The sequence below is a fragment of the Sus scrofa genome, chromosome 12, assembly GCF_054392235.1.
Source record: "Sus scrofa isolate SSC_HxYL_T2T_F1_AM1 chromosome 12, Sscrofa_HxYL_maternal_Yorkshire_Landrace_v2.0, whole genome shotgun sequence".
In the NCBI taxonomy this organism is placed as follows: Eukaryota; Metazoa; Chordata; class Mammalia; order Artiodactyla; family Suidae; genus Sus; species Sus scrofa.
This window is the reverse complement of record NC_139394.1, coordinates 1,120,935-1,142,860: the sequence shown is the minus strand read 5'-3', so window position 1 is coordinate 1,142,860 and position 21,926 is coordinate 1,120,935. Positions and strand designations below refer to the sequence as shown.

Sequence of the window (21,926 nt, the reverse complement as noted above, 5' to 3'; positions counted from 1 at the left end):
GCGAGGCGGCGGCGGCGTCGGGGGGCGGGGCGGGGCGTGCGCGCTGGACCCCGGGCTTCGGCGGGCGCCGCTGAGAAGTGCCTGTCCGCAGCCGCGGTCGTTTATATACCTTCCCGCGCGGGCGCCGGCGCCGCCAACGGAAGGCGGGTGGGGCAGCGCGTGATTTGGTTAGTGGGGGTGCGGCCGTTGGGCGGGGCCGGGCTTCCGCCCCTCCCTTGCCCCTCCTTGCACGTCCTAACCGGGTCCTGCCCCTCCCCCCGCCCGAACCCGCGCTCGGGTCCGCGGAGGCGGGGGGAGCGGCCGCGCGGGCCGGGGGCTTGTTTCCGCGGGTGTCTTGCAGGGAGGGGTTTGGCTCTCCTCCTGACCTCGACAGTCATGTCCCTTTCAGACGTACACACGGCAGGATTTTGCAGTGGTTAACGGAAGCCGACGCCCCCTTCCGTGGACGCCCGGGCAGAAGCGCGGCGTTGGGAGATGCGCTGAGCGCCCGGTCCTCCCGGGGACCCGGCCCTTGCCCCAGCCGCCTCGCTGACAGTTTGTGCTGCCCTGCCGGAGGCGACTCCTGCCCTCCCCGACCCTCTAGAGGGCTCGGGGCGGAACCTCTTCTTTGGCTCCCAAGTGCTGTAGCTCAGCAGCCTCACCGGAACCCCGGGGGTCTCTTCCCTCCCGCAGGCTCCCGCGCCATGAAGGTGAAGATCAAGTGCTGGAACGGCGTGGCCACGTGGCTCTGGGTGGCCAACGACGAGAACTGCGGTATCTGCCGGATGGCCTTCAATGGCTGCTGCCCGGACTGTGAGTGCCCCTGCCCGCCCTCGAGTTTTGACTGCTTGCTGGCCTTGGCAGGTCCTTAGAGATACCTGCATAGCATCCCCAGCGTTTGATTTCCTTTCCCCAAGAAAGTTAATGGGGAAAGGCTAGTCAGTTTGGGCCCATGTTTGTACACGAGACGTCTGTCAAAGGTTTGGTGAGAAAAAAGAGCACAGCTTCCTGTCCAGGTGAGAGTCACTGTGAAACACGTGGGACTGAGAGATGTGTTAAGATCTTTTATTCGAAGACCTTTATTCTCAAGCCAACAAAAGAATGGAATGTTATAAAACCACTCTCCCATCTAGCAGGTCAAACCGGAAATGACATGTTTCCGTATTTGCTTTTGTCCAAATGTTTTAAAGTCAGTGCTGGAGGTAATGCTTTTTGCCACTCACTTCTCTCTGTCATTCGCCACTGCTGTCACCACAGACAACACAACGCAAGGAGACATCTTTTGCCGCTTTTGCCGTGTTCGTTCCTTCCCAGGGTGTTTGGTGAAGTGAAAGTGGTTGTTATATTCAGGTCAAGAGTTAATTTAGTTTGGGGACAGACGAAAGGGTCTCTGGCTTTGCCAAGGGGACAAGGGTGGTCCCAAGAGGGAGGTGGGGCTTGGGGACCACTGAGCAGCTGCTCGGGTGCAGTGAGTGACCAGGCCTGTCTTGTGGGGCCATGTGAGGCCGAATGGTGCTGCTTCTTACAGTGAGAGTCACGTGTTTCTACCCTGGTGGTAATCCTTCGTCTTCCTGCTGAGAGGGAATCTCATCACCCAGGACTCAGCCCATCCTGTCAGTCAGCCAGGCGGGATGCAATCTTAGGAGGCCCTGACTGGCTCTGCCTGATGAGGTTTTCCTGAACGTGAAGGAGAGGAGAAGTGGGAGATCTGGCCCTTCCTAGAGAAAAAAGAAAGGAAACCACCTTTTCCAAGAGTACCACACGGGTGGGGTGGGTATCTGCAACCTCCTCAGCAGCAGATTACGGCCTCAGGAGAGAAGAGTCCTCGAAAGCAATTTTGTGGCTGTGCCCTTGGCCCGAAGTGGGCGATGAGCCTGTGTGGTACCCGGTGCACACCGCCCAGTGGCACACTCCAGCTGCGGGGCAGGCTGACGGGCGAGTGTGTCAGCTGCAACGGAGAGGGGGCTTGGAGTCTGAACTTGGGGCCTGCTGGTGGTGAAACAGAGGGAGCCGGTGGTACTGAGCAAAGTGGTGGGTGAGCCCAGGATGCCTTCTGCCCGGATCAGGTGACACTGGGGCTTCTCTGCGGAAACGGCACTCTGAAGAATCCGGAGGGACTCAGACTGTGATGAATCCACTCCTCCCAGGGTTTCCGAGGGCGGGCGAGTCTTGCTGAGAGGACCCCACCGGCCTAAGCCGGCCCGCCGCCAGCGTGCTCTTGTACTGTCAGGTCCCGGGGCAGGCAGGCCGGCCGGGGCACCCACCAGTGGGCTAGCTGGCCCTGCTCGTCCTCTCCTGTTCTGTTTGTGAGGGACTCTGACGTGTCAGGGGTGATGGCAAGCCTTGTTCTGCTGAGGCGGAACGGCCGGGTGGGACGCCGGACGCTTATCTAAACGAGGGCCCCCACCCGGTGGGCTCCTGGCACAGCGTCCTGCTCACCCCACCCCCGTGGCCTGGGAGGCAGAGGGAGTTTTGTCCTTGCCAAAGGTTGTCGGAAAGGGTGAGATGTCTCCAGTTACAAAAAGGATGTTTTAAAAGATTGAGGAACTGCTCCAAACAAATGAAGGCGATGGCGGTGCGACGTGTGTCCCACGGGGGTGGCTGCTCGGGTCGGGAAGGAGCTGGGTGTCTTCAGCAGACGTGGACACGACAACAGCCACCTGGTCGGAACAGCGCCCGCCCCTCAGGTGGCAGCGGCCCTCATTAGTTGTGGGGCCTTGGCCTCCATCAGGTGGGGCAGCGTGGTGGCTGCAGAGCGCGGTGAGGCTGGTCGAGAACATAGGCCAGGTGCCTGGCCCGCCGTCCAGCAGAAGCAGGTGCTGCCTGGGGCTCGAGAGCAACGTGGTGTGGCTTGGCCGTGGTGGTGTCTCCTTAACGTATTGTATGGTCACCTGTGTCCCTGTTTGGTGTCTTAAGAACCAGGGCCACAGGCGACCAGGCCAGCCCGGGGGTCTCGGGGTTCCCAGACCTGCACTTAGGAGCCACTTCCTGGGCAAGATGGCCCCTGTTGTCCTGGTGGTCTGTCTGTGCACCAGTGACACCTTACACAGCTAGCACGTGAGGGCCGCAGAGACCCCCCAAGGCAGTGACGTAGGGAACGGGACCTAGGAGAAGGTGGGGGCAGTGGGCTGCAGCCCCTCAGTCCCGGCGGGGACCTGACCTGGGGAGGTCATTGGGTTCTCTTGTTAGCAGCTGTTTGGCGGGGTTTTCCAGATCCTTGAAGATCAGAGGGCCGCCTGTTGCCCTTGACCTCAGGCAGCGTTAGCGTGTCCTGTGTGTGCCACGTCCTCTCCACAGAGGTAGCGCTTCTAGGTGTGTGGAGTGGAGTGCCAGCAGCAGGTACCAAGGGCCTTGGAGGTAGGACTCTCTCAGATTAGAATCAGGAGAGAGACGGGATGTCCTGTCACTCCCAGCTGCTGACAGGCGAGGCCACAAACATCACAGTGTCCCCAAGGCGAGGGAACCATCTGGGTCCCAGAGCCACGGCCGGCCCTCCCAGCCTTGACCAAGAGGTATAGTTCACCCCTCAGATGCATGTGTCCCCTGCAGGCACGTGACATGGGTGCCAGGTGGCAGGGCCAGAGCTTCGGTGTGTCCCTAGATGGGCCCAGGCCCTGGGAAGCCGGCAGGTGGGAGCCGTGGGCCCGGCCGGAGCTCTTCCTGCTGGGGAGCCATCCATCCCCCAGCAGGGCAGGGGGAGGGAGAGTGGGCGCAGCCCAGGTGGGCCTTGCAGGAGTTGCCGTGGGGGCAGTGGCTTCACTCTGGTTCCTGTCCTTGCTGGGACACAGGGCACAAGGGGCTCTGGCCACCCTGGGCACACCCCGCTCCCAGCTTGCCCCGCGCTCTGGGTGACTCGCTGCTCCTCCCTCCCTCCCTCCTGCAGGCAAGGTGCCCGGCGATGACTGCCCGCTGGTGTGGGGCCAGTGCTCGCACTGCTTCCACATGCACTGCATCCTCAAGTGGCTCCACGCGCAGCAGGTGCAGCAGCACTGCCCCATGTGCCGCCAGGAGTGGAAGTTCAAGGAGTGAGGCCACTGCCAGACGCCGCCCCCACCCTGGGAACCGTCCCTCTCGGCCTGTGACGGGGTTGAAACGAGGACTGGAGCTGCATTTGTTTTTTTCCATCACAACGTTGACACTTTTATCCAATAAGTAAAACTCATTAAACCACCTGAGCCTGGTTGGAGGCCTCCGGTTGCTTGTGTTCTTGGCGCAGACGCGCCTTGGCGCGTTGATATGAAAACTCTCATGAATAAAACATCTCCACGTGATGCCACCAGGCCCTGAGTCACAGGCCCTGGAGGGGAGGAGAAGGAGCTGGCGCAGGAGGGTCTGGCTCAGGGCTTGAGGAGCTGGGCCTGGCTGAGGCCCTGGGGTATCTTTGTGCCAGTGAGGCAAGCCGTGGAACCCTGGCACAGAGGCTGAGGCCTTGGGGACCGCTCTTGAGGCTGCCCTGTAGGGCCCTGGCTGCACACAGCTGGCAGCCACTGCTGCGCTCCCTCCTGCTGGAGGGCGGTGCCCGAGCAGGCGCTGGTGGTGCCAAGGCCGTGGCCGGCTGTCTCCCAGAGCTGAAGGCCAGCTCCTGGTCGGCACCGAAGTCCTCGACATCTGGGCGCGTCTGCAGGTGTCCAGGGCCTCCCTACGACAGCTCCCGTGGGGTGGCGGCCCCTCTGGGTGACGGTCCTGGCAGCCCGTATGTCCTGTCTGTGCAGGCCCCTTCCACTCTGCCCTCAGGGTCACCACCCTGTGCCCCTGGAGCCCCTCTGCCTAGTGGAGAGCTGGCTGCTGAGCGTTTTTACACACCTTTTCTCTGTCCTCAGGCCCCAGGGGAGGACTGGGCACTGTGGTCACCCACGTGGCACTGTGCCTCCCAGCCAGGCGTTGCGTCCCGAGGAGAGGAGGCCCTGGGGACCATCACACCCACACAGAACCTGGAAGTCGTGTGCCCCTCGCCCAGGAACCCAACTGCCAGGGCCCCTGTGCTGGCATCTGTCCTGGGGAAGACACGGGGCCAGGACGCTGGGGAGCGAGCAGGCGGGTGGCTGAGTGTCACCTGCCAGGGCTCTGAAGGGAGGGCCCTGGGCTCAGCTTCCCGGGTCCTCCTGTTTAGCTGCTGGGTTCTAGGCGGCAACTCTGTCTTCTAGGGCCCTCTCTGTCTACACTGTGTCTGGATCTGGGGTCACCGAGGAGTTCACAGAGCCGCCTTCCCTAGGAGGGGAGCTTTGGCAACTGCAGAGGGTTCTGCCGGGTGGCCTGGCCTCCCCTGGCCTCCGCCTCCAGCCCGCCCCTCCCTGGGACTTCTCCCCTGGGAAGTACACGCACCGAGGGGTCCACAGCTTGCTGCAGGTTTACGGGCCCTGCCGGCGCCATTCCCACTCCCTGGCCGCTTGGGCGTTGGCCACTCTCCTGGGTTCCAGCCTGGTCCTCCCAGGGCCTGCCTGCCTGCCAGGCCCCGCACATACCCAGGGTCCAGCCGTCTTCCTCCCCCCGGGGTCTCGCCAGGTCCTCTCAGATCCCAGTAACCTCAGTTCTCCCACCACCAAGCAGGCACATGGTCACCCCCTGTGCAAAAGCTCTCCCCTCAGCACCACCCTCCTTGTCCTGCCACCAGCTCCAAGGACCTTACCAGTGGCAGAACCCTCCCTCCTAAGTGTGAATTTGAGCGCTGCCCCCGACACCCCCCCACACCGCCTCCTCCAGGAGCCCTGGTCCTCCTCAGTTCCCCTTGAAGGTGGGAACTGTGAGGTCAGGGGCTCTCCGGCCTGCTGTGGGCTGTGGCCGCCCCTCCCTGCCTGAGCGCTCAGTGTGGCACCACTGGCCCTGCTCCCACTGAGGCCAGACCCACCCGGCCAGGGGGCCGCCTCCCAGCCAGACCAGCAGGACCAGACACCGGGGAGGCGGGGAGGCGGGCGGACGGGCGGGGATGGCGAGGAAGAGGGCGTTGCACCTGCACCAAGCCCGGGGGCCTCGCTGGCTCCCAACCGCGGCTTCTCCCCCACGGCCCGCCCGCCCCGCCCCCAGAGCAGATATAAAACAGGTGCTGCCCGGCCACGCTCCGCCGCCCGCTGCCACCCGCGTCCCCATGGCCAGGCCCGCGATGTTGGTGGGCGCCGCCCTGGCGCTGTGCCTGCTGCTGGCGCCCCCCTGCCTCGCATGGTACAAGCAGGCCGCGGGGCCGGGCTATTACTCCGTGGGCCGCGCCGCGGGGCTGCTGTCCGGCTTTCGCAGGTCGCCGTATACGCGGCGCTCAGAATCCCCCGTGGGCACCGGCCCCCTGAGCCGGGCCGGTGCCTTCCCCGACCTGCGCCCCAGCCTGCGGAGCCTCGTGAGTACTGGGCGCTGGAGGGTGCGGGGCAGGGGAGGGTGCGGGGCGCCCCCTCATCCTCCTCCCGCCCCCAGACCGTGTGCCTCGAGGACGTCACTCCCAACCTGCAGAGCTGCGAGCGGCTCCCCGACGGCCGAGTCACCTTCCAGTGCAAGGCGGATGTCTTCCTGTCCCTCCGCGCCACGGACTGTCGCCGCACGTGAGCCCCGACCCGAGCCCGGACCTGCCTGGGCTCCCGGGGTCAGGAGCTGGCGCCCAGTACCAAGCCCCGTCTTTTCAGTAAACGGCTTAAAGAATAAACGACTTGCAGCCTCGCGGGGGCGGGGGCGGGGGGGGGGGCGCCGGCGCCGCGGGAGGGGCGTGGGCAGGTGCCTGCGGATTTCCAAGCCCCCGCTCTGCTCGCCTGGAGGCCCAGACAGCAGCCAGCCCTCCAGGTCCACGTTCCCCAGAACCGGCCTTTGCCCCCCCCACACCTCCCTGCCTCTGCCACAGGCTCCTGGGTCCCTCTGGGAGGTGCTGTCTGGGTCCCTTCTAGCCACCCGGTCCATTCAAACGCCCTGCTTTGTGTAGACGCCTCTCCTGCCGTATATAGACACCAAGAGGCCCTCCTGCCTTAAATCCTGGGTTTCTCGAGGTCAAAGGTCTCCCTTGCTAGAGGGCAGCTCCTGGAGTCACTCCTTTCTAGGAGACCCTGGGACACCTCGAGGTCCACAAGCACTTGCGGGAAAGGGACAGGCTGCGCCCAGCAGGAGGGGGAGGGGCTTTAGGGCGAGGAGGGGCTGGGGGAGGGGCGGACAAAGCTGGAGTAACCCCCGCCCCTCCCAGGTGTGGGAACTGTTCTCCCCTCCCCAGACCACAGGGAAGCTGTCCCCAAAAGCTACGTGTGCCACCCGTCAACGAGGGAGGGGCTGTCGGCACCCCCCCCAACAGCCCCAGCGCTCAGGCTAACCACCTAGTTCACGCGTGGGAACGCAAGCGGGTGCATGTCCCCCCCCACCCCCCCAACAAGGCTGACCTTTAAGTTCCCCAGGCCCAGAGCCTGACTCAGGGGTGTCCCCCATCCCATGGGGTGCCTGGCCAGCGGGGCCTCAGGGGCCCCAAGAGAGGTGGACCCACCAGCCCCGCCCCCCAACTGCCACCCAGCTGGGGCTTCCTGGTGGCTGCTGTGGCCAGTCCCCCAGTCCTCATCCGGGGAGCAACCCAGCAGAGGGTTCTGAGCAGGCCTAGGCTGACTCTGGTGTCCAGAGGAGCCTGCTGGGAGCGCCTCTGTCCTCCCCCACTGGCTCCGAGCAGGGGAAGGCCTCCAGCACCACTGGCTCCTCCAGCCAGGGGGCCCAGGCAGGGTGTGTGCACCTCACGGCCCCACTGCAGCCCCTGCAGGGGTTCGAGGCTGGGCTTTAGAACCAAAAAGAAGACAGGGCCACCGTGCAGGCGTGAATGCCACCCAGCCCGGGCCCCAGCCCCACCCCGCTCAGCCGCTGAAAGGCCATTCTGGAGGGAGCTGGAAACAGGGCTGACAAAACACCACAGTCCCAACGCAGGACCAACCAACCCACTGCCACCTCCCCACCCACAATCAGGAGGGGACAGGGTTTGGCGCCCTGCAGCCGCAGCACTGCTCCAGGTGGGCCTCACTGTGGGTACATGAGACTGAGAGTCTGTGGACCTGGCCAGGGAGCGGCCCCGATTCCTTCTCCGATCAGGTGGCCCACTCCCACCTTCCCCATGACCGGCCCCGGGGGCCAAGGGACCTCTACTGGTTGTGGCCCCCCTTTCTTCACTTGTCGCCTGCCTGCCACGTGGAAGGCGGCCTGATGAGGGGGGTCCTTGGTGCCAGGCTGCCTGCTGGCTCCTCCTCGCTGGGCGCTGGGCAGGTGGCAGGGGCAGGGCTGAGAGCTCGACACAGAGCACGTCCCAGCAGCAGGTTTATTCGGCTGCACACCAGCTAGCCAGGTACAAAATCGTGAACAGTCTGTGGGGAGAGCAGCCAAGCTGGCCCAGGAAGAGGGCACAGCGTGTGGGTGCCGGGACACGCTGCGGGGCAGAGCTGGCCCCGTGGGAGGTGGCACCCCGAGGAGGAAAGGGGCGGCCCCCTGGGTCACTGCTCCCTGAAGCCAGCTCCCACAGAGGCCAGGCAGTGGGGGGCATCCGGGGTCTGCAGGAGCTTCCTGGGGGCAGGACAGGGAGCAGCGGTGGAGCTGGGAGAACGGAAGCTGGGCCTTCCCTGGCACACCAGGTGGCACCCCTCCGGTTGAAGGTGCCCCCTGCTCACCCTGCCCGCTGGGCTGCTCCACCCTGCTGAATGCCCTCTCTGTGCAGCTCAGCAGGACGGGCACCTCGCAGGCAGGGTGGGAGGCAGCAGCCTCGGACCAGCCCTTCCGCGGCCAGGGGGTCGAGGAGGGCCCCGCAGCTTGGTCAGAGGCCCAGCCGGGCTCTCGAGGCAGGGCTGGGAGAGCGCCAGCGCGCCGACAGCCCCGCGCGGCCTCCCTCTTCTGGTCAGAAGTCGCAGTCGCTCTCTCCCTCGGGCCGCACCTCCTGCTGCCTCATGGCCTCCAGGAAGGCCAGCTCCTTGGCCTCTTTCTTCTGGTTCCTGGCCTCGTACTCGAGCCTGGGGGCCGGGCTCGGGTGAGCGGCACATCCCGGCCCCGGGCCTCCGCAGCTGCCCCCGCCACCCCCGCCACCCCCGCCAGGCCCGCCCAGGCCTCACCTGTTCTTGATGATGCGCTGGACGATGAGGTCGGTGGTGAGGTCGTTCCCGCTGCTGATCTGACAGAAGATGCCCCTTCTCTTGGGCTCCTGGGGGTGGGAGGTGGGGAGGAGGCCGTGCTGCCCTGGCCGGAGCGTCCCACCCCAGACTCTGCTGGGAGTAACCCCCCGCTGGCCACCCCTCCTCAACCCCCGAGGCCGTCAGGTGGCCGCTGTCATCCGCCTGGTGCCCCGAAAAGCACGCTGGCGGGAGGGCTCCGCGCGACCCACCTCGTACGGGTCCGAGCCGTCCCTGTCGGCCACGATCTCCGTCTTCCCGTGACACACCAGGTCCACCTGCAGAGCAAGAGCGGGGGTCGGTGTCGCCCACACGGCCCCTGGCCCTCAGAGGGCCCTCCCGGGGGGCGGGGGGCAGGCTCGGCCGAGCCCTCCGGGGAAGCCGCCCCCCCCGGAGCCCCGCCCTCACCTTGAAGTGGTCCAGGAGCTCCGCCGTGACGGAGTACGGGGCCCCGATCACCACTTCGGACACGTACTGGTGAACAGGGGGAGCACCGGTCAGCCGGGACCCCGGCAGGCCGCGCGGGCCAGCGGAGCCCGGCCTCCCGTGCCCGCCACGCTCACCCTGCAGGCCAGCACGCTCAGGGTCCGCTCGTGCAGGTTCATGATGGGGTAGTTCTTCCCCTTGTAGCGGTTGACCTCCTAGAGCCGCAGCGCACGGCGGGTCAGCAGGCCGCCCCGTGGGTGGGGGTGGCGCGCCCTCCAGCGGTGCCCTGCCGGGCAGCTGCCAGCCTGGGACCACCCCGGGAAGCCGCCCCCGCCCCACCCCGGGCCCGGGAGCCCCTCCGGGGCCGCCAGGCCGCCCGCCACCCGGGCAAGACCTGGTCAAAGTGCAGGCCGGCGATGACGTAGGGCCTCTCCGCCAGGCCGTGCACCTTCTCCAGGAAGTCCACGTGCCCGATGTCTGCGCGCGTGTTAAAGGGCCGGTAACCGAGGGAGTGGCGCCCACCCCAGACCCGGGGAGGCCCCTGCAGACCCCGCAGCACGAGGGGAGGCGCGGAGGCGAGCCCGGGGCGGGGCGACCCTGCCGCGGTCCTGGAGGATACGGAACAGGTCAAAGGCACCGGCCACGTAGACCACCGTCTCCCCGGGCTGAGGCTCTTTCCCCGAGGCAAACTGGATGATCTTCTGGGACGTCTGCAGAAACTGGGACACCCCCGTCCAGGGGTTCCGCCCCCCAGGGCCCTGTAGGCCGAGAGCAGGCCGGTCAGCGACAGAGGCCTTGCGGGCGCCGCCTCCCCTGTGCCCCTGCCCCGGGCCTGCCCGCACCCGCCGGGCTGTCTGGGAAGTGCCAGGGCTGTGGCGCCGAGGGGGGCAGGCCTGGGGCTACAGGCCAGGATCGCGAGCCCCTGGCTGCCGCCCGCCCCGCGGGGATTCCAGGCAGGCAGCTCTCAGGGCTGCGGCGGGCCAGTGGGCACTGACCGGTTCACACCGTGCGCCAGCCGGTTGGGCGGGGCCCCCACAGCCCCTTTGCCCGTGGCCACAGCAGCCACCACAGCCGACACCTCCTCGGCCTGGCAACTGGCCCACCAGGACACGGCCCCCGTGGGGACCCGGCCCCCTGAGGCCGCCGTCCGGTCACCTGGGAGGAGCCTCCTGAGGAAAGTGTCTCCCCGGCGGGTGTCGGGTGAGGGGGCTACGGAGGGAGAGAAGCCAGGCCGCCTGGTTAGAGACCCCCGTCCGCGGGCAGTCCTTGCCGCTCCTCCAGGCAGTGGCCGCTGGGAGCGGCCGGCCAGTGAGACGGGCGCTCAGGACCCGGTCAGTGCCCGGAGAGCGGGCAGCAGGGAGCCGGGCGAGGGACAGGCCTCCGGGATGGCCGCGGCGGGCGGGGCCCGGGCGGCAGCGACACTCACCTTGCCGAAGCTGTCCGCGTACTCCCGGTACTCCGAGGGCATCTCCTGCACGGGAGGCGGGGCTGAGGGGCCTGGCCTTCCAGACACAGCCCCCGGCCCAGGACCCCAGAGCCCAGCCCGGGGCCAGGGCCCGGTGCAGGCTCCCTCCCAGCTCTGGGACCTCAGGGACTCCGCTCCGGCTCCGAGGCTCACCTGGCTGCTGTGATGAGCCTTGGTCACCAGCAGCATGCGGCCAACGAGGTCCGTGGTGGACACCCCCTGGGTGCGCTTGCATTCTCTGGGGACGGGGGGGGGGGTGGGGGGGGGGGCAGGGCTCTTATCCTGGGACACACGCACAAGGCTGCACCGCCAGCGCACCCCGCCCGAGGGCAGCTCGGCTCCTGGCTGAGCCCATCGCAGGCCAGCCCCCCGCCACGCTGCGCACAGACCGGCCATCTCCCCGCTGCTCTCAGCGACAGAAAACCAGGACCAGGAGAGCAGAAGAGCAGAGCAATCGCTGCCACTTCTTTCTTTCTTTTTTTTTTTTTTTTTAGGGCAGCACCCGCGGCACCTGGAGGTTCCCAGGCTAGGGGTCGAATGGGGGATGTGGCCACCGGCCTACACCACAGCCACAGCAACGTGGGATCCGAGTTGGGTCTGCGACCTACACCACAACTCACGGCAACGCCAGATCCTTAGCCCACTGAGCGAGGCCAAGGAACGAACCCGTGTCCTCATGGATGCCAGTCGGGTTCGTTAACCACTGAGCCCACGACGGGAACCCCACACCCCACGTTTGTACTGCTCCGCAGCCTCTCGTGGCCAGTGGCTGCCCTACAGACAGGGCAGGTGGACAACACGGGGAGCTCCGCCGCGTGGCGCCCTGGCTCCTGTCCCGGCCATGAGGAAGCTGCGGCCGGACGCTGCCCCCCACCAGGCAGAAGGAGCTTCTCCATGGGGGGGCCCGCGGCGGGGAGGGCTCACCTGTACCTCCCGGCCTGCTTCACCTCTTCGTAGGTGTCCCGGCCGTCCACGGTCAGCGTGATGTCATCTAAGGGGTGGCGCGCACACCAGGACAAGGATCTTCACCTGAAGCCAGGACGACCACCAGGGTCCACCCACACCCCCGCCCCAGGCCGGCCCAACCCCCGGGGCCTCGACGTGCCCCGCCCCGCCCACTCACTGCCGTGGACGCAGAAGTCGCAGCCGTACTTGTCCAGCGTCTCCAGCGTGGTGACGTAGGGGGCTGCTGGCACCACCTCGTCCACCCACTTGATGGCCTGCACCATCCTGTACCTCTCCTCCTGGGTGAACACCGGGGGCCCCTTGTGCTTGGAGATCTCCTCTAGGCAGAAAGGGGGCAGAGGGCGGGGGACAAGGCGGTGACCCGGGAGGGCCGGCCGCAGGCTGGCCAGCCCCTCCTCGGAAGCCACCGCCCAGCACTGAGCGGGGCCCGCAGGCGCCCAGGGGGCCGAGGAGGGCCGCTGTCCCTCTCACAGGGCCCTGAGCCCACGAGGAGGGACCACATCCGCTCTGTCCTCCGCGGGAGTGTACGGGCGCCCAGGACACGCTTGCTGCATAACCGCATGGCGCCCAGCCAGCCAAAGCAGCAGGTAGAGTCGGGGGGGGCCCTCTGACGGCCAGGCGCTCTGTCCTCAAAGGCCTTGGGAACAGGTGGGAGGTGGGCAGCACCCCAGATTGTCCGTCCACCCCCCCGCTGGGGACAGGAGGCCAGACAGGAGAGAGAGCTCTGGGAGGCCCGGCTCGGGCTGGGCTGGGGCGAGCCTGGGGAGCCGCACTCCTGGGGACCCGGCAGCCGGCTTACCGTCGGTGTGCACACCCACGATGAGGTGGTCGCCCATGGCCCGTGCCTGGCGCAGCTGGTTGGAGTGGCCGTAATGTACCATGTCATAGCTGTGGGAGGGCAGGGCCGTCACACCGGCGCTCGGGTGCGGGCTTTGCTCCAATGCATCACCCTTGGGAAGCTCAGAGAAGCCAGCACTGGGAACTAAGTGCTCCCAGGGTCTGGCTGGGCCTGGGCTTTGCCGGGGGTGGGGGGGTGCTCGGCTCTCCACATGGCTGGTACCCGGGCCCAGGGCCAGACCCAGCAAGCGCAGCTGCGCCTGGGGACAAGGCCTGGCAGCCCCAGGGCTGGTGCGTTCACAGAACAGCCTCTGCTCCCCACACTGGGACGGCGCTCTGTCCTCAGGCGCTCCCCTCACAAGCGCAAACTGTCACAGGCTGTAGGATAAACCCACGATGATGTGGGGTGGACTGAACTCTGTATCCCCCGAGACAGGGCACAGTCCCTGTGGCCAACAGGAAACAAAGTCCAAGCAACGAAGAAGAACAATCGCTGGCTTCAGACTCCTGCCTGCTCCCCCTTGGCCTCTGGAAACTCAGACACTTTGCTCCCTGGGGCCAACACCCACCACCCTGTCACTTGGTTAGAGCGCTTTCATCCTCAAAGCCAGGCCAGGTCAAGAGTGAACTCTCAGCTGAAACCACACACAGCACCCACGGCCCCACTCAGGTGGCCATTGCGGGGCGGGGGGGAGCCCCACTTTTCTGGGGGCCCTGAGCTGGGCCCTCACGCTCGCCTCCTCCCAGCCTCGTGTTGCCTTCAAATAGGTGGAGCTGTCGCTCCTTCTCCTGGTGACCGAGACCAGCAGGTGCACAGAAGCATTCTACTCAACAGCACCTGCTGACCCCGTCACAGCACACCGGGCCCCAGCAGACAAGCCTGTGGGGTCCCAGAGCTCTGGTCCTAGGCTAAAAAAAGAGGGGGGTCCAAATTCAGGAGCCGAGCCAGCCCTGTGCCCACTGGATGGGCTGGGCAGAAGGAGGGTGCACAGCGCAGACTGCAGGGTAGTGCTGGGTCCAGGCACATCCCATCGCTCTGGCCTGCAGCCACGACTAGCTGGGGCAGGGGCCTGGCCTGCTCAGGCACAAGGTCAGAGTCCTGGGAAATGAAGCCACACCCCTCCACAAGGTGAGTCAGGTGCAAGCCCAGGAGTACAGCAGCCCTGCGTGCTGGCCCCTGAAGCCCTGGCCTAGCCAGACACGGTTTTTTTATTCTGCCGCCGTTCAGTAAACGTCGGAGGAGACAACCGAGGTGGCAACTCATCACCAGAGATAAACTTTCCTCCTCGCTGCTGACAGCCTCAACCCTATCTTCCAAGCACTCCGGCTGTGCGGCTGGTCAGAAGAGAGGACAGTTAGGCACTGTAACCCTCCTGATCGGGCCCCAGGAGCCTGGGGGCTCCGTTAGGGTCTCGCACAGATCAGACACCGTCTGCGCCGGCTCCTACCCAGACGCCCAGGAGAATCTTCCTGGCTAAGTTGGAAACAGGACAGGGAGAACTCTGGGTGCCTGGCTCTTCAGAAGAAGAGAGCTCCTAGGACAGACACTGCAATGGTTAAAGTCATCAAGATCAAACATGCTGCCTCCGCCACCACCGTGCACGAGACAGGTGGGACCGCCTGGCTGGCTCTCCGGCTTAACGACAGACGTGGCAAAAGGAGCGGCCCGGTAAAGGAATTCGTAAAGAGATACGGAGAAAGCTTCCACCGACCCGCAGCCGGGCTGCCCGCGGCGGGCGCGGTGACCTGGGGCCCAGGAGTCCTCCGTGGCCGAGTCGCCGCCTCCCACCGCCCCGGCGCTCGTCGGCCGCTCGGGCCCTGGCGCAGGCGGTCACCGCGGTCACCGCGGCCGCGCCCCCGCCCGCGCCCCCTGCCACACTCACCAGCCGTCACACCACACCCGCACGGGGCGCCTGCCCCCCGGGCCTGGCCGCTCGGCGCCTCCCGCCGTCTCGTGCCCGTTCCGGATCATAGCCCCGCGGCGTTGCTCGGCCCGGCCGGCTCCCGACTCCCGACTGCCGACTCCCGACCCGCTGCCGCCCGCCCGCCCGCGCGCGCACGCACGCGCCGTCACGCGGGCCTCACCCGCCGCGCGCAACCAATGGCGAGCGCCGCCCTGCCCCGCGTGCGAAGCCCCGCCCCTCACCCCTCGCGCGCGCCCCACGGCGGCCCCGCCCCCCGCCCAGGAGGGGTGCGTCCAGGTCCCTGGAGACCCCGCCCCTCCGCGCCAGGCCAATGGCGCGCGCGCACCGTCGCTCAGCTCCCGCCCGGCGGAGGGGCGGGGCAGGACCACGTGGGGCGCATCCACCCGCTCCCCCTCCCCGGGAGCCCCGCCAGGCGTCCGCGCGCGTCGGCAGCTTCAGAAGGGCAGTCACTCGGTAACACGGGGAAGACAGTGCGGAGATGTTTAATAATAAAAAGGTCTGCTGAGCGCCAAGGCTCAAAACCATCCCTTTGCAGCATACCCAATACAGAAAAAGGCTTCCTTGAATTTAACATTCTCAGTAAGAAGTAGTAGAAATAGGGTCGAGGCCCCTGAGACTAGCCTGATGAATGAGGTAAGGCAGCGTGTGCTTCCTCTTGGCCGGCCAGGCGTGCAATAACCCGAGTTCTGTTCTCACAGAAGACGTGGCTGCCCCCTCTTCGGGAAGAGGCTGCGCGGGCCGAGGGTCTTCCACTATTGGCCCGCGCGGGCGGCAGCCGCAGCAGTGCAAGGAGGCTTCCCCCGGGACAAAGGGCTAAACACGTCAGGGTGAGAATGTCATCCCCAGAGCATTCTCGGGGGCAGTCCTGGCCTCCATGGTGCCACCTGCCCCTGCACGAGAGTCCCGGCTGTCTGCAAAGTGCCATCATTGTTCCCGGTCAAGCACCAGCTCACGTCACTTTCTTCCTTTTGGTTCGCTTGGTGCAGCCCCTGCCAAACCAGCCACCCAGGGCGGGGGCCGAGCTACGTGGCGCGCCCCTGTCCTCAGGCCCAGGCTCCTCTCGGCTCCTGCACAGAGACTTGCGACTGTGGCTGCCTTCTTCACCCGCACGCAGGGGAGTCGCCAGGGAGAAGATGGGGTCCTGCCACCTACAGAAAGGGAAAGCTGGGTCACGTGTCCCCGGGAGCCCCTCACGGTCGCAACCCGCCCCAGGACGAGGAAGCTGACTGAGGTGGCCCTGCGCCCCTCCCGTGTCTTAACGGTGACTGGGCTTGGCCTCCGGTAGCTCCAGAACATCTGCAAGGGGGGGCGAGGTCCCCTCGGAGCTCAAAGGCCAGCAGCACCCAGACTAGCCCAGCCTCCGCAGAAGTGAGTCCTCCCCGGCGATCCAGGGGGCCGCGCACATGTGGGATGGGGCGGCGGCGGCGGCGGCCTCTCGAGGGGTGCGGCTCTAGACAACTCTGGGCCCCACCTGTCACTTGTATGGCCAGGGGCAGGTGGACCAGACCCTCTTCCCCTTCCCAGCCCGCAAGACTTGATGGGAGGGAAGCTGACTAGGGAGGCGCCGCCTAAACACTACACCGCGGAGAGATCATGTGTCTGACTGAGATGTAGAAGCACACGTTATAAACTAAAGATACAGATAAGCACTGATAAAGAAAATGAGCTAAGTTAATGTGGAAAAAAAAAACGAAGGTACAGTACACGATAGGCCCACATTACAGAACACCACAAACATAACATACAAGAATTGCCAGGCCCAGAAGGTGAAGGGATCCTTAATTCTTGAACCCTTTCATTAAAAGAAGTAATTGATTTCCCCTATAAGACCCTGAAAATTCACAGAGAAAGAAAGTGTAAACTTTTTTACTCAACACACACACACACACACACCACGTCTAAATATCGCAAATTCTGAATTAAGGCACAGTTTGCTTAAGCTCCCCCAAAGTACGCCAGCTCCCCAAGCCAAGTGCACCCAGATCCTGACGAGCAGAGCTGCTGAGAGCACGTCCCTTCAAGGCACCTTCCCGTCCAGGCCCCCTGAGGTGAAGGGGCCATCCAGGCACACCCTGGCAGATGCCCTCTCCCCGCAGGAAACCAACCACACCAGCCAGGGCACCTCAGCAATGCCAGGCCAGGCCCTGCAGAGGCCACCACACTGCAGTCACGCCTGAGACGCCATCTGCATCACCTCAGAGCTTTCTCTACGCTCAGCTCACGAAAGATGACAAGACAGCCCGTCCACACCGGGGCAGGGGAGGGGGCTGGGCCCGCGGCCCCTCACCTGCTGTAGGGGGGGATCTCCAGGCCCAGCTCGTCCATGAGCAGCCGCATGACGTCGTCACACTTCCCGTGCAGCTTCAGGGCCGCCCAGTCATCCTTCGGAGTCCACTGGGGACAGGAGAGGGTGAGTGAGGACGGCAGCGGGCTCCCTCCCGCCGGCCTGCCGGCCTCCGCTCAGCCAGAATGCCGTGGCACGCGAGACTGGGACATAAAAGCCCCAGGGATCCTGGTTTTCCCGTTCTAAGGCCCTGGGCACGGGCGGCAGCCCTGCAGGTTCGCCAGTTACCTGCAAGTTGACAATGTAGAGCTTGGGCCGCCGGCTGGGGGGCTTGGCCATGCACCAGAGGCGTGGGTACTTCTTTAGAACCTGCGGGAACGGACGGACGGACGGACGGACAGACAGACAGACCACACGCACACACCAGGGAACGAGGCTACAGGAAGCCGGGGGCAAAGGCTGCGCCAGCCAGCCCGTCGCGAGCCGGCTCACCCGTCCCGTCCCGTCCACGGTGCCCCGGACGTACCTTTAAGCTGGAACCTAAACACAGGATGGTGTCCGCTCTGCTGGCAGCCTGGGTGGCCGCCTCCCAGTTCAGAGGCTGCCCCAGCGTCCCCCTCTCCCCAAAGTGCACGATGGTGTCCCGGAGCTGGGCCCCGCACGTGTGGCAGGCGCGGCCCGTCTGGTGTCGGTGCAGGGCCGTGCGCTCCGTCACGTCGAACACCCTCACGTACTCCCTGTTGGGGACGCAGGCCGTGCAGACCTGAGGGAGGAGCGCACCGTGAGCCCGCAGCCCCGGCCCGCCCGGGCCCCGCGTCCCAGAGGGCCGCTCACTTCGATGTACATGTTCCCGTGGAGCTCGGACATGGCGGCGCGGGGCAGCCCGCTCCGCAGGTGGAGCCCGTCGCAGTTCTGAGACACCACGTGCTGCACCTGCCGGGGACGGGGAGACAGGGCGCGGTCAGCTCGCGGCCGGAGGGGCAGAGCATCCCGGGCACACCCGGAGCCGCAGGCTGGTCCCGGCAGGACGAAGGAGGCTCCTGGGGGCAGGGGGCGGCGCGGGGCAACAACTCAGAAGCACTAGGAGCCGCCTCCTGGCCGGGAAGGGGCTCAGGGCCCAGCCCGATGCCCGCCTGCCTCCTTGTGCTTCTGGGCCTTGAAGGCCCAGAAGGATCGACACCTGCCCTGCGACATCCACGGATTCAACCCTCCGAGAATCAAAAGTATCCCACAAAAAGAGAACCCAGAAAGTTCCAAAACGCCAAAATGGAGTTTGTCACATGCGGGCAGGTAGTTGCACAGCCCTGCCATTGTTTTTGGTGGTACAAGCGGGCTGAAGGCGACGGGAGGTCTACCGGGGGCGGGGGGGGGGGCTTGAGCGTCCTCGGCCTCCGGTATCCGAGGCGGACCCCCAGGGCCGACCGGACACAAGCGCGCCGCCGCCCTGGGCTCTTACCAGCTTCTGCTCGTGTAAGCGGGCGATGCTCATGTGGGTGAGGGTCGGCTCGGCCTCACTCAGGTCGGCAGCACTGCCGGGTGGAAGGGAAGCGGAGGTGAGGGGACCGGGCAGGGCAGGGCAGGCCCACGCTGCCCCTGCTCAACCAGGTGGGAAGGCTGCGCCAGGCTGCTTACCTAACGCTTCTTCCTTTCTGAAGCAGCGTCCACACTCCGTTAGGGCCCCGGTAGTCTGGGATAGAGGCCGCCTGCACGTCCGGAAAGAAGACAGGCCCAGTGAAGGGGCATCACTGTAGGCGCTGGCAGAATCCCCAAGAATCTTCCCCAGCACGTCCCGGGACTGGCCTCCATTCACTCCAGGGGCTCGGCGTTTCCCAGTCTAACTGGTCGCCCAGAGGGAGCACCCCCCACGACTCCTTCCCTCTGCCTGGACCCCTGCACCCAACCAGTCCGGCTCATCCTTCTGGGATCCAGAGAGCCTCGCTAGCATGGAGCAGGACTGGTCAGGCTCATCTGGGTGTTGTGTACTCCAGGCCCAGCCAGTGCTCAGCAAATGGTGAGGCCCTAGGCGGAACGCACCTCCTCCAAGGCCTTACAACCGGACGCTGTGAGGGGTTCCTGTCCTGCCTTCAGAAGACAGGCCGGCCTCTTCAGGTGACAGAAACATGACTGAATTCCCCAAGTTTCCAATTCAGTGAGAAAGAACCGCCCCGAGAGAAGGAGACAAAAACTTCGCCAGGACCAAGACGTCTGGCGTCTCCCAGGCCGGGAGGGCGCCCCCTTCCGGGGAGCACTGACTCCTCTCTGCTGCTTAAACTCAGGAACATGCCTGCCCTGACCAGTGGTTCCGACTCACCCTGAACAGGGGAGCCTCAAACAGTAACACTCAGAGCCAATTCCTGAATGCCACGTGGCTTCCGCAGCTGCTTACAGTTCTTTGAAAGTGAAATGACAGCTTTTACGGAATCTCGTGATGGGAGTTCACGGGTGCCAGGGCTCCAGAGGTTTGCTAAGCAGGTAACGTACCTCACACACCCTCGTTACTGGGCCTCTTCAGTCAACCCTGTTTGCAGTGTCTTACCCCTGAAGCGTCTAGAAAATCTTTCCCACCATTCAAGCCCAGACTCAGTGCTGCCTTCCACGGAAAACCAACCAGATGGGTCTCCCAATCTGAGACCTCAGAGGGGATACTTGAATTTTCCTTTTTGTTTTCAACCGCATCCGAGGCACATGGAAGTTCCCTAGCCAGGGACTCAACCTCAGCCAGAGCTGCGACTCAGGCCGCAGCTTCGGCAACGCCAAATCCTGAAGCAACTGCGCTGGGCTGGGGTTCAAACCAGCGCCTCCACAGAGCCAAGCCGGATCATTAACCCACTGCGCCACAGCAGGAACTCTGGCGCTGGGATTTCTATTCTAGTGCCCTAGCGCGGCCAGCCCCACATTACAAGTATCTGTCAACATGGCTTCCGAGCATCACCTGGCAGTGCTGGGCATCTTGAAGACAAAAATCCCTGTTACTCACCTCTGCCAGGCCCACCTGTAGGTCACACTCAACCTACAGCCAGCAATCAGACTATCCCCACTGTCAAGGCCGGTCATATTCCACCGCCCAGGTCGTCGCGCTACAACTTCGCAAAACAAAGCATGTCTCATTCTCACAGGGTGCACCCTAACCTGACCGGTACTGCCTTGTCCGGTACCGACCTTTCCTCATTCAGAACACACACCGCACGGAGAGTCAGAAGAGGGTTTGGGGCTTGGCTCTCCCCACATCACCTCGGAGGGAGAATTAACCCCGTAACTTTCGATGAGGACGCCGCAAGCACTGATCTGGCACGCCCCGATGTATCCCTCTTCCTCTCCTCTTTCTAACTGCGTGTAACACAGAGCTCAAGTGTTTGAGAACGTTTATCTACTCAGTGAAGTTCCAAGTGGAGTCCTTTCAAGCTCCTCTAAGAAGGAAAGACTCTCAGAGGTGCTTTTTAAGGGGAATGTTTCGTGAATCCGTGTTGCTGCTTAGCAGTACCGTGCTCGGTGCTGGGGTCAGACACCCAGAAGGGGGCGCCCTCCGACCGCCCCCGTCCCGCTGGTCCGCGTTTCCCGAGAACTGGGAGCCGCCCCGGGGCGCGGCTGTCCCCGCCTCGCCTCCCTACCGTGCTGATCCCCGCGCCCGTGTAGACGACCAGGTGCTTGGCGTTGCGGACGGCGTCGGCCAGCTCCCGGACTTTTCTCCGCAGCTCCTCTGGGTCATCGCACACCTGCCGAGACGCCGAGGCCGGTGGTGAGGGCCCCCGGCCGGCCCGCGTCCCCGGTCGGCCCGCCCGCACCCCGGGACTCGCCTCCTCCTGCCGCCGCTTCAGGCCCTCGCGCCGCCTGCTCCGGCCCTGCAGCTCGGTCACCAGGTCCTCGCTCTCGGCCAGGAGCCGGCCTTCCTCCGCGCTGCGTTCGGCCGCCGCCTTCCTCAGGATGCGCGACACCTGCGGGCGCAGGGCAGGCGGTGAGGGTGGCGCGGGGCGGAGATGCGGCGCGGGGCGGGCGGCGGCGTACCTGGCGGAGGCGCTCCCGCTGCTGCTCCTCCCGCAGCCTCCGGACCCGCTCCGCCGCCTTGCGCTCCGACCGGCTTAGACCCCCGGCAGCCATCGCTCCCGGGGAGACCCGCGCTTCCGCTTCCGCCTCCCAGCGGGCCGCGCGCCGGCGCATGCGCGCGAGGCGCCGCCCCCGCCCCCCGCCCCGCCCGCGCGCCGCCCCAAGGAAGCACCTGCCAGTCTGTTTAAAAGGTGTTTATTGATCATATACAAAATAAAGAAAACCTTATATATCACAAACATACACTATGTACAGCAATAAATACCCAGGGCCCGGCCCAGTGCCGCCCCTCCTGGACAATAATTTAGCAATAAATACTGCACAGGGCAGGGACGGCGCGAGGCCGCTCCGCCCCAGGTCAGCCCGGGTGCCCCAGCGAGGCCCCTCCTCACCTGGATCTTCAACAACCCCCGCCCGCCCCCCGCAGACCCCAGGGTACCCCCACCCCCTCCTGTCCGCAGCCTTCAGCAGAGCAGGCAGGGGCTGATCAACTCTGCTTGGCCCACCCTCGCTGCGTCGGGAGAGCAGCAGAGCTGGACACACTGGACAGCCCTTGTCCTGCCGCCCTAAGATGCCAGGAGAAGGCTTTCTTTACCCACTCCCGTTTGGTTAAAGGCTTCAGGGACTAGCAGATTGAGGGGATGGGGAGAAGGGTGGGGCTGGGACACGAGGCCATGAGAGGCATCTCCCTCACAACTCATCTCGGACAGGCTCTCCTACACGCCAGCTCAGACTCCCGCCAAGGACACTCCCGCCAAGGCTGCTGCCCCAGGGTGGGGTGGAAACATATGCAACTGACCCAACAGGTAGAGCACACGCTCAGGACACACAGGCCAGAGCAGGGCAGGCCATCCGTCTCCAGGGCACACCCCTGCCTCTTCCCATCTGCTCCAAAACCAGACAGCCAAGAGGAA

General features: G+C 65.4%; 4 protein-coding genes across 11 annotated transcripts; 2 read left to right on the top strand and 2 right to left on the bottom strand.

Moving 5' to 3' along the window:
• Positions 1–36: 36 nt before the first annotated feature.
• Positions 37–4,160, top strand: ANAPC11 (anaphase promoting complex subunit 11). Its single transcript, XM_021066434.2, has 3 exons — positions 37–167; positions 673–792; positions 3,863–4,160. The coding sequence occupies exons 2-3, from the start codon at positions 684–686 to the stop codon at positions 4,006–4,008; spliced, it is 255 nt and encodes an 84-aa protein (XP_020922093.1). The 5' UTR covers positions 37–167; positions 673–683; the 3' UTR covers positions 4,009–4,160.
• Positions 4,161–6,034: 1,874 nt separating this feature from the next.
• Positions 6,035–6,604, top strand: NPB (neuropeptide B). Its single transcript, XM_021066433.2, has 2 exons — positions 6,035–6,304; positions 6,379–6,604. Exons 1-2 carry the CDS (start codon positions 6,062–6,064, stop codon positions 6,505–6,507), a joined length of 372 nt encoding a protein of 123 aa, XP_020922092.2. The 5' UTR covers positions 6,035–6,061; the 3' UTR covers positions 6,508–6,604.
• A 1,612-nt stretch (positions 6,605–8,216) lies between these two features.
• Positions 8,217–14,797, bottom strand: PCYT2 (phosphate cytidylyltransferase 2, ethanolamine). 2 transcript variants are annotated; one of them, XM_021066428.2, is made up of 14 exons: positions 14,646–14,797; positions 12,725–12,813; positions 12,083–12,244; positions 11,884–11,950; positions 11,113–11,197; positions 10,921–10,965; positions 10,650–10,703; positions 10,114–10,252; positions 9,889–9,971; positions 9,632–9,709; positions 9,477–9,542; positions 9,281–9,346; positions 9,012–9,100; positions 8,217–8,912 (listed from the first exon to the last, which is right to left on the bottom strand). In XM_021066428.2, the coding sequence occupies exons 1-14, from the start codon at positions 14,732–14,734 to the stop codon at positions 8,801–8,803; spliced, it is 1,224 nt and encodes a 407-aa protein (XP_020922087.1). In that variant the 5' UTR covers positions 14,735–14,797; the 3' UTR covers positions 8,217–8,800. The 2 variants fall into 2 exon arrangements, with proteins under 2 accessions (XP_020922087.1, XP_020922088.1); XM_021066429.2 differs by lacking the exon at positions 10,650–10,703.
• A 356-nt stretch (positions 14,798–15,153) lies between these two features.
• On the bottom strand, positions 15,154–21,141 carry SIRT7 (sirtuin 7). 7 transcript variants are annotated; one of them, XR_014820163.1, is made up of 11 exons: positions 20,974–21,141; positions 20,766–20,903; positions 20,580–20,684; positions 18,604–18,674; positions 18,428–18,500; positions 17,806–17,904; positions 17,498–17,734; positions 17,260–17,340; positions 16,975–17,081; positions 16,433–16,518; positions 15,154–15,835 (listed from the first exon to the last, which is right to left on the bottom strand). XR_014820163.1 is itself a non-coding variant. In XM_021066030.2 (10 exons), the coding sequence occupies exons 1-10, from the start codon at positions 21,124–21,126 to the stop codon at positions 16,509–16,511; spliced, it is 1,074 nt and encodes a 357-aa protein (XP_020921689.2). In that variant the 5' UTR covers positions 21,127–21,141; the 3' UTR covers positions 15,154–16,508. The 7 variants fall into 7 exon arrangements, 3 of the variants coding, with proteins under 3 accessions (XP_020921689.2, XP_084838662.1, NP_001107744.1); XR_014820165.1 differs by having other exon boundaries at positions 17,498–17,708; XR_014820164.1 differs by lacking the exon at positions 16,433–16,518 and having other exon boundaries at positions 17,498–17,708.
• Positions 21,142–21,926: the final 785 nt, after the last annotated feature.

Bases quoted from the DNA above. Each gene is read 5' to 3' on its own strand.
- ANAPC11 (XM_021066434.2), top strand. From the start codon at position 684: ATGAAGGTGAAGATCAAGTGCTGGAACGGCGTGGCCACGTGGCTCTGG. The intron at 793-3,862 runs GTGAGTGCCCCT...TCCCTCCTGCAG, and splicing joins CAATGGCTGCTGCCCGGACT to GCAAGGTGCCCGGCGATGAC.
- NPB (XM_021066433.2), top strand. From the start codon at position 6,062: ATGGCCAGGCCCGCGATGTTGGTGGGCGCCGCCCTGGCGCTGTGCCTG. The intron at 6,305-6,378 runs GTGAGTACTGGG...TCCCGCCCCCAG, and splicing joins GCCCCAGCCTGCGGAGCCTC to ACCGTGTGCCTCGAGGACGT.
- PCYT2 (XM_021066428.2), bottom strand. From the start codon at position 14,734: ATGATCCGGAACGGGCACGAGACGGCGGGAGGCGCCGAGCGGCCAGGC. The intron at 12,814-14,645 runs GTGAGTGTGGCA...GCCCTCCCACAG, and splicing joins CGGGTGTGGTGTGACGGCTG to CTATGACATGGTACATTACG. The intron at 8,913-9,011 runs GTGAGGCCTGGG...CCCGGCCCCCAG, and splicing joins CAGCGCATCATCAAGAACAG to GCTCGAGTACGAGGCCAGGA.
- SIRT7 (NM_001114272.1), bottom strand. From the start codon at position 21,066: ATGGCTGCCGGGGGTCTAAGCCGGTCGGAGCGCAAGGCGGCGGAGCGG. The intron at 18,501-18,603 runs GTAAGCAGCCTG...TCCACCCGGCAG, and splicing joins CAGAAAGGAAGAAGCGTTAG to TGCTGCCGACCTGAGTGAGG. The intron at 17,735-17,805 runs GTGAGCGGCCCT...CTCCTCCCTCAG, and splicing joins ACGGGAACATGTACATCGAA to GTCTGCACGGCCTGCGTCCC.